This window comes from Mastigoproctus giganteus, chromosome 4 (assembly GCF_048544385.1).
Source record: "Mastigoproctus giganteus isolate SK-2022 chromosome 4, ASM4854438v1, whole genome shotgun sequence".
Classification (NCBI taxonomy): Eukaryota; Metazoa; Arthropoda; class Arachnida; order Uropygi; family Thelyphonidae; genus Mastigoproctus; species Mastigoproctus giganteus.
In genome coordinates, this window is record NC_143578.1 from 67,712,205 (window position 1) to 67,726,223 (window position 14,019).

The window sequence follows — 14,019 nt, forward strand, 5'->3', positions numbered from 1 at the left end:
GACTGTGATAACTGAGAGAAAAGTGGGGGGAAAATTGATCAAGTTAAACATAAGAAAGGTGCCTAGGTTGGGTGGGATTTATCAGTTATATTAAGAGAGGCAGTAAACCCTTAAACATAATTATGGAAGCATCCTTGGATTCAGGGGAGGAACCCATGGACTGGAGAAGTGCAAATGTAATACCAATTCAAAAAGAGGGATCAAAGGGTGACACGAGTAATTACAGACCTGTTAGTTTAATCTCTATTCCAGGGAAAGTAATGGAGTCACTGGTTAAAGGAGTAATTACTTTGATTTCAGGAAAGCTTTGATACTGTTGCACATAAAAGACTGTTGTACATATTGGAGAAGTAGCATTAACAGAAAGTTGCTGCTATGGATATAAGGATGGTTCAGTGGGAAAAGACAGAGAGAGGTAATCAATGGACATTGCTCATTGTGGACTAGCATTATTAGTGGATTCTCCCAGGGTTACATGTTGGGACTGTTGTCGTTTTCTATATTTATCAATGATATTGATGAAGGTATAATAGGCTTAAAGTCCAAGTTTGCAGATGATACAAAGGTTGGAGGGGTTGTTAATGACAGTAACAAAAGTATGCTGCTGCAACAGGATCTGTAAAAGTTGGGCAGATGGGTTGAGATGTACCAACTGAAGTTTAATATTGACAAATGCAAAGTACTGCATATGGGTAGCAGAATCCCAGAGTAACGTACCAACGAACTACACTCACGGTAATGGAGAATGAAAAGGCGTTGGGGGTAATTGTGTGGTCAGATATGAAGTTTTCAAAGCAGTGCAGAAAGGCTACCAGAGGAGCTCATGGGGGTCTTGTCAATAACATACAGGAACTTTGCTAGCAGGGATAAGGAGGTGATTATCCCTTTATATAAGGCAATGGTCAGGCCACACTTTGAGTACAGAGAAGGGCAACAAGATTGGTGAGTGGAACGAAAAGCTTAAGTTCTGAAAATTGCAGCATCTGGAGACTAGGCACCTGCAAGGTGATCTGATTGAGGTGTATAATGATTTGAGCAAACTCAATGCTGATGGGATTCTTCTGCTTGCTCAGATTACGCACTTGAGGGTGCATAAGTTCAAAGTGAGGAAAGACAGTTGCAGAATAGATGTGCAGAAATTTTCCTTTAGCCCGCAAGTGGTTGATTGCTGAAACAAATTGCCATCAGTCATTGTGGAAATTAATAGTTTAAATAAATTGATGGAAGAACTGGACAAACTTTTGGAGCAAATGAATAGATGAGGAAATGTTGTGTGCTTTTTTTTTTTTTTTTAGTTGATGCTGTATAAGCTTACTTTCTTGCATCGTATGCCACTACTAATGCTAATGTCGTTGCTTACATACACTAATACCCTCAAAATGATTCAATGGGCAGTAACTACAGTTTGGATGAGAGTGATTGTGAAGTAAAAATGGACGAAATTTCAAAGTTACTATAAACGTGGCAATAAAATTCTTTGAAAACATCCACCCATTTTACTTGCACTATAATAGGGCAAGTAAGATGCATTCTCCAAATAAAATTATATTAAGCTATATACATACCAACAGAATCTGAAATGTCAACTTCTCCTCCCATTATTTTCCTTAAAGCTGGTTCTCCCCAGGGGTCATATACTGCCATAACTAACACTGCACACAGCTTTGCTGATCCATCCACAAGAGGACCCAAAACTTGACTACACTGACTGAGAACTTTAGCCATCCGTCGTTTTAATGCATGATTCACTACAACCCACTGTGCAGACAATATCGTTAATGAAGTTTTCCTAATAAAAAAAAAATAAATAAATAAATAAATAAAATAACCATTAATGACCTATTATTTTTGCATTCAAAAGCTTATTTGCTTAATTAGTAATTATCTAATTTAGTCACCAATACATACCGAAACAAAGCTTGAAAAATTTCAGAAATTCTGCTAAGGCTTCCTCCCTTGTCTGCCACTGATGCCCAAATACTAATTAGTGTTGTTACCCTAGCTTCAGAATTTTGATATGTAGGGTTATCTTCTACCAAACTAAGTGCCTAGAGAAATTTAATTTTGTATATAAATGTAAAGAAATACATTAACATCATTCAGTGAAGTAATATACAGCTATATAAATTACACATAGCTTATTATATAAAACACAAGGTGGCTATTAAATAATGACTGTTGCAATAAAATAAATATAATGAAATACAGTGAAACCTCAATATAATGCAGGTGTCAAGTGACAACTTTAATACCTGCATCATAAGCAAAGTACATTACAGCCAAAAAAATTTTACCATTTTCCCCTCCGTTTTTTTTTTTTAACATAAATACACTTTATTTAGTAAATAAACACTTTGTTTACTAATGTTTTAGAGTAGACAGAATAAAGACAAAGTATTTAAAGGTTATAGGAGGCCTCCATAACCGAGTGGTCAGGAGTGGGAGTGCAATAGCACATGCTCTGAGTAGACCGGGGTTCAAGCCCCTGACTGCTAAATACAGTCGATCTGCCAACCTGCACTAGACCAGTGTGGCAGATTATGGTCCATTTCCCTCAGCATGAATTGTTGAGGAGGCTTCCATGCTGCAGTGGGTTGATAATGGTTGCAGTTTTTTTTTTTTTTTTTATTAAAGGTTACAGCATTCCCTTTACATTCTACTAATAAACAATGCTGTTATGGACTTACATTTTACATATCTGTTCTGAAATAGTCATCTAATTTAGTTTGCTAGAACTGATGACAGCATTCTTACAGTACATAATTTTTAACAGTGGTCAGATGCAATAAATGAAGATGTTCATTATCACTCTTACATACTAACCATGCCATCAGCTCATTAATATTTTTAAGCACTTTCTTCTCAGTCACTCCCTATGTCACTGGCCTATTTGTCAATTGTCTTCCCAGTGTTCGAAGGCTGCAATTTCTTCCTCACTTAGGTAATGCACAACTGGAGCTTCCACATCTACCTAAATCGAAGCAGCCAGGTCAAGCAACCAGGTATACATTACAAGCAGCCTTTGCTTCTTGTTCTCAAAATCTGCTATTTCATAGTTATTATTAGTGATCTCATCTTTTCCAATACATATTTTCCAACAGTTTTTAATTGCTCTTGAGCTTACTTTCACCCACACTAAACCAATATTGTATGCAACGTCTTTCAGTGCTAATGTTTTCAGAAATTCTAGAACTTGAATTTTCCGAGTTCACAACTCCAGCGAGTAGCTCATTGTGATAGTAGGCTTTGAAGACACAAATAATGCCCTGATCCACAGGCTGAATCAGTGCAGTTGTGTTCCTTGGCAAAAACGCAACTCTGTTCTTTCTATCTTTCAATTTCAGAACATCAGCAAAAAGGATGATCTGGGTGGTGATTATTATTAGCCATATGGTGCAAGGAAGTCTGAGGCTTATGCTGCACCAGCCAAAAAAAAATTCCCAAGTTACCCTGAGAGACAGAGAGAAATAGAAAGGAATCACCAAGAAAGAGAAGAATGATAATATCCAGCTCAGGACCCTGGGGTTGCCAAGCCCACACTCACCAGATGTGAGCCCCTGATCCAACACTAACAGAGCATTTTCTTCAAGTTCTTTTGTAAATGCAAGTGGCATCTCACCGATTGTACAAACTCACTTTCGAACCACAAAGCAAAATTATCAATTGTTACCCAAGTAGGTAGAGATTTCACATTTATGTGCTTAAAATGTTTGGTATTTCAACTTTTACCAATGCACAATGGCTTTAGTTTGTGATTTCCAGCCTTGTTTGCACACACAGTAATTCTCTCTTTGTTAGTTTTCGTTGGGCACCTTTTTAATATCTAGTAACTTGTCAGGGAGAGGTTTATAGTATAGCACTGTTTTGTTACAGTTGTACAACTATTCATCTGTGAATTCACTATCTTGAATCACATTATATACAGAAATTCAGAAAACGCTTCTGCTGCTGTAATGTCACCAAATGCAGATTCGCCTACATGACTAACCTGGCATATCCCACAATGAGCCTTCCATCTCTAAAACCACCCTTCAGAAGATTTAAACGTGTTGTCATCATCTCCATCAAGTAGCTTAGGAAATTTAAGTGCCTGTGCTTTCAAAATTACACATCTATTGGTACTCATTCACTACGCTTCTGTAGAAACCACCTGAGGAAGCATTGGTCCACATCAATGTTTTCACAAAGTTTAGTTTTTTTCTTTGGAGGCCCACTTCATTTTCTATGAAGTCTATGAATGAATGCAATTTTTCTTCATTTTTTTATCCAACTGCAGGTCATTCCTTCTGGAATTCCACACTTGTGAAATATACTGCATTTGTTTTGCCATTCTTAACTCTTGATAATCTTTAAATTTTTTTCAGAAATATAATTTTTTCTTTTCATGGCCCTTAATTGAGTCTTACTAATTTACTAGTTTTGCCATGATTTATTTCTGATGCCCCAGAATTTACCATGTTTTGAAAAAACAAAATCAAAACTAAACTGTCTGGCCTATCATAGTGCAAAAGAGAAGTCATGTGATTTCTCCAAAAATCACTCATCACTTCATGTATATTTTTGTCTAGTTTAGCCCTAAGCAGTTTTTGCTATCCTAAGTATAACTTCTAATCGAAAAAAGAATGCCATGTACTGTTGTTTACAAAAATTTACCTTGCAGCTAATGCAATGCACTCAGCAAATAGTAGCCATATTCCCCTCCAGAGGAAGCCATCTATAATTGACATTCCAGTAATATACTCTTTTTTTTTTACTTTTTTTTTGCATCTCTAGCTGAGGGGAGAAATGGGGTATCCACAGTAATTATTATTCTCTGGCGAGTCCCATTGTTACAAAAATTACTCTTCAACTGAATGTATTGAAGCATATAGAGACAATTTCAGCTAATTTCCCCTCTTGGAAAAGTCAGTAGTAGGATGTACAGAAGCTACAAGTACACTGGTATTCAAAGAAAGTGCATCACTAGGATTTTCACATTTCCAACCCTTTTTTTCAACGGTAGGTTACACTAATGACTAGCATCACAAATAGAAATATAAACAAAAGATATTTATTAATAGTTAAGGCAAAGCTAAGTAATATTTGACAGGTGCTCTCAAAATGAGCATTTGCAACCTTTATGCAACAGTTTTGGTAAACACGACAATTATGGCTGAAATGTTATCAGAAGCCCTCAATTTGCTTCGGTTTATCATTTTAAATGGAAAATAAAATGAAAAGTTCACCAGGTGCAAACTCATATTTAGTCGAACCGCCTCTGGCCCTGATGACAGCAGCACACTGTCGAGGCATTGACAAGATCAATTTCTGAAGATAATCAACTGATAGTTCGTGGTTCCAAACACGAATTATGGCTTCCTCAAGTTCACGAAGGGTCTTTGGTTTCTTTCTGGCAACTGTAGAATCCACACGATGCCAACATTTTTCTATAGGCTTCAGGTCCGGGCTGTTTCCTGGCCAGCTAACAGTTGTAATGGACAGTTCTTCCAACCATTTTTTCACCTGTAACAAATGTAAACACATTACTGTCAAACCTCTAATGCAGAAATGAAGCTAAAGTAACTACAGAAGTGCCTACTTACACTTTTCACCCGATGACAAGGAGCAGAGCCGTCCTAACAGATGCAGTTACTTGGCAGGTTGAAATGGTCTCTAATGGTTGGCAGCAATTTGCCTTCCAATATAGCCAGGTATCCATTGGCATTTACAGAACCTTTTATAAACTGCAGATGACCAACTCCGCGATACGAAATGCACCCTCATATCATTTGGCTGGTAAGGAATTTCACTGTAGACACCATACAGTCTGGATGGTATTCTTCACCATGTCTATGGCGAATTGTTTGTCTCCCATCAGAGCCATGCAGGTTGAATTTCTTCTCATCCAAGAAAATAACTGACTTCCACTGCTCGGGGATCCATTTGACACATTTCTTACACCAAATTAATCGGGCCTTTTTCATTTTTTTTGTGAGTAGGGGCTTCTCCTTTTGTGTGAGGAGGAAGGCATATAAAAAAACGTTAAAGGAGCAACGCATTTAAGATTAACAGTGATCGCAAAACAGCGTTCAGGTGCTATATCGAAGATGGAAAAGCTATTAATAATATGGATGGAAAATCAGATTCAGAAGCAAGTGGCCTGAGTCAAATGGCCATTCAAATAAAAGCAAGTAGTATTTATGAAGATAAGTATGGTGAACCCCAAGCCAAGTTCATGGCAAGCAATGGGTGGTTTAATAGGGTCTATTGTTTGTTGTTTGTTATTTGGTTTTTAGGAGCATTACCAACTAAGGTTATATTGCTCCGGGATATGCGGTGATCATTCCCTGACATTTCCACATCTTCCGTATTTGGTGGCGACGGGCTCGAACCCTGGTCTAATCAAGAAGCGTGTGCTACACACTGCTGCTCCTTCCCACCTGGCTACGGAGGTGCTCAATAGGTTCTAGCATCGTGCTGGTTTTCAAAACATTAAAGTCGGCAGTGCCGATTCTGTAACTGCAGAGAAATTTTGTGATGTACTGGAAAAAATCCATTATAAATCTCCACAGTCCTCAACTTCCACAGCAGCATGCTTATCAGCTGGAGAGTTCATTATCACTATGCTCGAAAAGTAAAACTTGCTGACATTATGCCTCTTTCTCTTTGTAATTTTATAATTTTGAAACTTTCGTACACTTTTGTAATTTTTCCTACGCATGAGATAAAAAAATTGAATAAATAATTCTATTTACATGTTGGTCAAACATTTCTTTTTTGCTTCAATCAAATTTTCGAGGGCTGCATAAGCATTTAGGGAAATTCTGATTTATGTAGAGTTCCGCGGAAGGGAACGCAACACTTAGGTAAGTCAAGGAGAGGCTGTATATCAAATTTGTCACTAAGCTTTAATGTTGTTCTTTTCTTCGCTGTATGAGGTTCATTAACTTTAGGAGCCATAGTGAAGGTTTTTAATTTAAATAAATGTAAAACAGCGGCATAATCCATGATATCAGTATAGAATTCACTTTGAAAATGGTGAACATAAACAAATACAGTAATCATGTGACGCTGTTTTCTTTTTTTCAGCACTGCAAGACATCTGAGGCTGCGTGTATGCATCCAATCTCAATGTACCATTATTTCAACAGTCTATTGTATATTGATGTGGAATTTTAAAGATGTAACTGCCACATGTAAAGGAAAGGGACTTGGTTTATGACAAAGCAACTACAATGGTCATAGACTTCATAAATTTAAAAAAAAAAAAAAAAAAAAATTTTTTAACTTTTTACAAGAAGCCTTTGGCAAAGAATGAAAAAAAAAAAGTAGGAAAGAATTCTACACTTATGTTAACACTAGAAGGAAATGGATAAACATGTTGTTTTGCTAGGAATGAATGGCATAACTTTTGATGAACCTGTTCTTGCTGCTGATAAGCTGAATAACTTTTTCGCATCTAGTATCCCCATTCCTAATATAAATATTTTGGATTTGTTCACAAGAGGATTTGTCAAATTTGATGAATTTGAAGTGCTAGTGAAGACATCGAATGCAAATATTGTTGGGATATCAAAGACGTGGCATCACACAGAGATAAAGAATGCAAATTGGAATTTGGAGAGCACGTGTACAGAAAGGATAGAAAGCGACGAGGGGTAATGCTGTTAGTAAAGAAACACAAAATCTAAGGAAGTGCATCCAGCTGACATGGGTAGACAGTGCAATCAATGTTCAGTCGGTTTGGTGTGACATAAGCACTGGGAAAGCAAAATTGAGAGTAGGAGTGTGTTATAGGCCTAATGACTGATGAGTACAATAAACAATTATACAGGAAGGGAAAGCAAAATTGAGAGTAGGAGTGTGTTATAGGCCTAATGACTGTTGAGTATAATAAACAATTATACAGAGCAGAGAAATAGAGTGGGCCAGTAAATCAGATTGTCTTATAATGAGGTATTTTAACTTCCCAGATATTGACTGGAACTTGTGGATTGGTCACTCACACAAAAGCAAGGCTTTCATGGATGACTGTTTTCTACATCGTGTTCGAGAGGCAACTACAGAGAGTAATACTCTTGATCTGATTATCAGCAGTGCTTCTTCATGCATTAAGAATCTGCAGATAAAGGAACCACTAGGTGGCAGTGACCAGAGTGTGCTGATGTGGGATTTACTTAAAGATGTAACTACCATCAAGAGTAAAGGGAAGGGTTTTTGCTTTCGTAAAGGTGACTACAGTGATCTCAAACAGTTTTTAAATTCTATAAAATGGGATCAACTGATGATGTTACCAACAGAAAATTCTAAATGGGAAGCAATCAAAGAAGTAATCTTGGAAGCTACTAGGCTTTTTGTCCCAACTGCGAAATACCGTTCAATGTTTAGGTCTAAATGGGTAGCAGATGAACTGAGACTTGTGGCAGAGAAAAAAATGCATGGGATACATAAATTATCAGGAAACAAAGAAGAACATGGCAGATATAAGATAGTCTGTAATCAAGTCACAAAGGAGGTTGGGCAAGCGAAGGCAAATTATGAGAAATCCTTGGCAAAGGATGCAAAGAAAAACAGTAAAGATTTCTTATGTAACCTCTAGAAGGAAAGGAATGAATCAGATTGGTCCACCTGATATCAACAGTTTGATTGTAGACGAATCTGCTGAGGTAGCTGACAAACTGAATGAGTATTTTGCATCTATTCACATATGATTAAGTCTGGAGGAAAGTGGAGTTCAGAAGCTTATCAAACTCAGGGAGCTAAATTATTTTGTAAAATCTGACGGCAAACTGGAGGAGAAATTGTTGAAATTGAACATAAAAAAGGCACCTGGGGTGGATGGAATCTATCCAGTTATATAAAGGAGGCAGTAAAGAAAGTAAGCAAACCCTTAACCATAATTATGAAAGCTTCCTTGGACTCAGGGGAAGTTCCCATGGACTGGAGATGTGCAAATGTGTCCCCAATTCACAAAGGGAGATCATATGAGAGGGCGTTGGAATCGCAGAACAGTACGGACGGTGGATTTTTCGCTGCTGTAAAGGGATAAGTATTTTTAATTTTTACCTTATTCTTCATTAATTAACATACTACATTGTGTTTTACAGAGATATTAAATAGGTTTAGTAGTGTTTGTTAGCTTCTTATTTTGAATTTGACCAGTGATTTTGAAAGTTACGACTCCCGGTGTTGGCGCGAATATTGTTGAACTAGCCGCCATATTATAGTCGATAAGAAATAGCTTAAAGTATATATATATATATATATATATATATATATATATATATATATCTCGAACTGATAGCATAAAGTATAAAGTTAAACTAGATAGCATAATATGAAGCACTGTATTAGGAATCTGTTAGCTTATAATAGTATTATCAATTAATCAAAAATATAATTAATCTTATTGAATTTCATTGTAATTAAATTGTATTTAAACAGATATGACCCAGACTAGAGCTGCAAAGCAAAGATCACAGACTAGCGAGACTGCTGTGGCTCAGGGGAGAAACAAAAGGGGGCGATTCTCCAATGCATCACAGTTTCAAAAAATGTGTGAAATGTTTGCTGACCTTTCTAAAACAGGACATGATCTAGCCAAGGAGGATGTCTTTGTGTGCATGTGTGTGCAAGGTTTCTGAGTGTCAAGAAATTAGGTGCCAACTGGTATTATGATGGATCGTCTATGAGAGCTTGAGATGTTGGGTAAATGCCCTCAAATAAATTAATATGAGGCTCTCAGCTGCTCAACTCAATGCCAGAGCTCACTCCTGTGCATCAGGCAACACAGCGGCAATCTCCAATGCAGAATGCACTGGTCCCAAAGGAACCAGTTGTTGGTGACTATTGTCAAGGAGACGGGGAATATACTTTGTAGGAAGGATAGGTGGAACAGGACCAGGGTGTGTCTACCAGGGGCAAAAGTTGATGACATTGTAGAGCAGATATCACCTTTTCAGGGCACAAAAGGTAATATTGTTGTACACGTTGGAACTAATGACATTAAGAGTAAGAGATCTGCAGATTTACTTAACAAGTACAGGTCAATGTTGAAAAAAAGTTGCAAGTTAGAGCTGAACGTGAAAGTGTCTGCAATTCGGACCAGACACGATAGGAGGGAGTATACAATGAGAGCCTTATCAATCAATACGGCCCTAGGGAGATTGTGCAAGGCTCAAGGGATAGAATTTTTTTCAGCCTGGTCTGTGCTTGTTGACAGGAGAGACTGCTTCTACAGGGATGAGATATACTTAAATATAAAAGGTGCAAGGATATTTGCTGATGCAATCGAGGCAGTGTTAGGTGGGTCGGAAAACTGCTAGCGTGGGGGAATACACATACTAAAAGGTTAACAGTGGCTGTAGGCAGAGGAAAAAGTGAATCTTGCACTGCTTCTATTAGAATGGGCAGCAGACTGGAAAGCAAGGTAATGGAGATTTCCAGGACTGGTGGGAGTCATAGTGGAACAAGTAAATATGTGGGCTGTGTTAGGGTGGTTAGGAGCAGGAACAGCTGCATGTATACTTCCATGTATACCAATGCTAGGAGTATAGTTAATAAATTTGATGAGCTTGAAGTGCTAGTCAAGAAATCAAAGGCAGATATTGTTGGGATATCAGAGACTTAGTGTCATGCAGACATAAACAGTGCAGAATTGGAATTTGGGGAGTACAATGTGTACAGAACAGCTAGACAAGACAGAAAGGGAGGAGGGGTTATGCTGTTAGTTAAGAAACACAAAATCTAAGGAAGGGCATCCAATTGATGTTGATGGACAATGCAGTGTTGAGTCTGTTTGTTGTGAAATTAGCACTGGGAAAGGAAAAATGAGAGTAGATGTGTGTTATAGGCCTAATGAATCTGATGAGTATAATGAACAATTGTGCAGAGAAATAGAGTGGGCCAGTAAACCAGAATGTCTTATAATGGGAGATTTTAACTTTCCAGATATTGACTGGAACTTGTAGGTTGGTCTCTTGCACACTAGCAAGGCTTTCATGGATTTATTGGATGACTGTTTTCTACATCATGTTCGAGCGGCAACCAGATCGAGTAATACTCTTGATCTGATTATCAGTAGTGATTATTCATGCATTAAGAATCTGAAAATAAAGGAACCACTGGGCAACAGTGATCACAATGTATTGATGTGGGAATTATTTAAAGATGTAACTACCATCAAGGCTAAAGAGAAGGGCTTTTTTCGTAAAGCAAAAGCCCTTCCTGACCTCTGACTACAGAGGTCTCAGACAGTTTTTAAATTCTGTATGGTGGGATCAACTGATGATGATACCAACAGCAAATTCTAAATGGGAAGCCTTCAGGGACTTAATTTTGAGGGCTACTAGGCTTTTTATTCCAACTAAGAAATACTGTTCAAGGTTTAGGCCTAAATGGATGTCAGATGAATTAATGAGGCTAGTGGCAGAGAAGGAGAATGTATGGGATGCATATAAAGTATTAGGCAATACAGAAGCCTATGGCAGGTATAAAATAGTCTGTAATCAATTAAAATAGTCTGTAATCAAGGCAGGCGAAAGCAGATTATGAGAACTCTTTGGCAAAGAATGCAAAGAAAAACAGCAAGGAGTTCTTTATTTATGTAAACTCTAGAAGGAAAGGAATGAATCAGAATGGGCCACTTAACATAGATAGGTTGACTATTGATGACCATGCTCAGGTAGCTGATAAACTGAATGAGTATTTTGCATCTACATTCACACATGAGTTATTCAATGAAGGGAGTGCCAGAAGTTTATCAAATGCTAACAGTGAGCTAAGTGATTTTGTAATAACTGAGAGCAAAGAGAAAGAGAAATTGTTGAAGTTAAACATAAGGAAGGCACCTGGGGTGGATGGGATCTATCCAGTTATATTAAAGGAGGCAGCAAAGTTTGTTTGTTTGTTTGTTTGTTATTTGGAGCATTAGCAACTACGGCCATATTGCTCCGGGAATATGCAGTGGTCATTCCCTGACCTTTCCATATTTGGTGGTGACAGGCTCGAACCCCGGTCTAATCAAGAAACGTGTGCTACACACTGCTGCTCCTTCCCACCTGGCTACGGAGGCGAGGCAGCAAAGGAATAACCTATAATTATGAGAGCTTTTTTGGACTCAGGGGAGGTCCCCATGGACTGGAGGTGTGCAAATGTATCACCAATTCACAAAGGAGGTTCAAAAGGCGACACAAGTAACTAGAGATCTGTTAGTTTAACTTGTGTTCCCTGGAAAATAATGGAATCACTGGTTAAAGAAGCATTGCAGGCTCATCTAGACAAGACTGCAGTAATAGTTAAGACAGCATGGGTTTGTCAAAGGGAGGTTTTGTCTGACCAATTTGATTGCTTACTATGATGTAGTCACAAAAACTGAATGCCAAAAATAATTTTGATATTATATACTTGGATTTCAGGAAAACTTTTGATAATATTGCACATGAAAGACTGCTGTACAAATTAGAGAGGTATGGCATCAAGGGTAAGCTGCTACAATGGATAAAGGGATGGTTGAATGGGAGACAACAAAGAGTGGTAATCAATGGACAGTGCTCTTCTTGGAGAAATGTTATTAGTAGAGTTCCCCAGGGTTCAGTGTTGAGCCCACTGTTGTTTTGTATATTTATCAATGATATTGATGAAGGTATATCAAGTTTAATGTCCAAGTTTGCAGATGATACAAAGGTTGGCAGGGTTGTTAACGACAGTAATGACAGTATGCTACTCCAACTGGATCTAGATAAGTTGGGAAAATGGGCTGAGAAGTGGCAACTGGAGTTTAACATTGACTAATGCAAAGTACTGCATATGGGTAGCAATAACCGAAGAGAAACGTACCAACTGGGTGGTACTACACCCGGGGAAGTGGAAAAGACCTGGGCGTAATTGTGCAGCCAAATATGAAGTGCAAACAGGCTGTAAGAGTAGCTCATAGTGTCTTGTTAATGATATACAGAAATTTTTTCTAGCAGAGATAAGGAGGTGATTGTCCCCTTGTATAAGGCAATGGTCAGGTTACACTGAGTACTGCATACAGGTCTGGTCATTTTAGGAAGAATGTAGAGCTTCTGGAACAAGTACAGAGAAGGGCATTAAGATTGGTGAGTGGAACAATGAGTTGCTCTTACCACTTTAGTTCTGCAAATTGCAGCACCTAGAGACTAGGCACCTGTAAGGTGATCTAATTGAGGTGTATAAGGCCTTGAATGATTTCAGCAAGTTCAATGCTGATGAGATTCTCCCTTTTGCTCAGATTACTCACCAGAGGGGACATAAATTCAAACCGAGGAAAGACAATTGTAGAAAAGATGTGCGGAAATTTGTCTTTAGCCAGCAGATGGTTGATGGTTGGAGCAAAATTCCATCTGTCATAGCGGAGGTCAAAAACTTAAATGAGTTCAAGGTAGAACTAGACAAGCATTTGGAACAAATGGATGGGTGAAATGGGACTTTTTTTTTTTTTTTTTTTTTGGCTGATCCTATATAAGCTTGCTTTCTTGCATCATATGCTACCTACTAATGCTAATGCTAAAGAGATACCAGAAGTATACCAAATTCCAAATGGGAGTTGAATGATTTTTTGATAATGAAGAGAAAACGTGAAAGAAAATTTCTTGAGACAAGTAAAGAAGGGAACTGTAATCCATCCAATTATATTTAAAGAAGCAGCAAGGTGTAAGCAAACCTTTAGCCATAATTATGAGAGCATTAATTGATTCAAAGAACATTCCTACTGATTGCAGATGTGCAAATGCATGTTCACAAATGGTGAATCAAATGGCAAAGTGAATAATTTCAAACCTTTAAGTAGATCTCTGTTCCAGGGAAAATAAGGGAGTCAGTGGTTAAAGAAGTAATTCAGAATCATCTTGACATGAATGCAGTTATGTCGCAATCACAGCACAGATGCTCATCTGTTTAATTTTATTAACTACTGCAACAGTTGCAAAAGAACTAAATGCACAAAAAAAAACATTATTTTTACATTACACTTTAGCACAGCGTTTTTTTACCATTACACACAAAAGACTACTATAAAAA

At 37.7% G+C, this 14,019-nt stretch overlaps 1 protein-coding gene across 2 annotated transcripts in view; it reads right to left on the reverse strand.

Annotated features, from left to right (window-relative positions):
- LOC150086811 (uncharacterized) overlaps window positions 1–14,019 on the reverse strand; it is a 281,569-nt gene that overhangs the window by 230,063 nt on the left and 37,487 nt on the right. For both annotated transcript variants that reach the window (XM_090372770.1, XM_090372769.1), the window contains exons 2-3: window positions 1,909–2,048; window positions 1,566–1,789 (exon numbers count right to left, since the gene is read on the reverse strand). In XM_090372770.1, coding sequence (XP_090228896.1) covers window positions 1,566–1,789; window positions 1,909–2,048 — 364 coding nt within the window. The remainder of the gene's footprint in view (window positions 1–1,565; window positions 1,790–1,908; window positions 2,049–14,019) is intronic.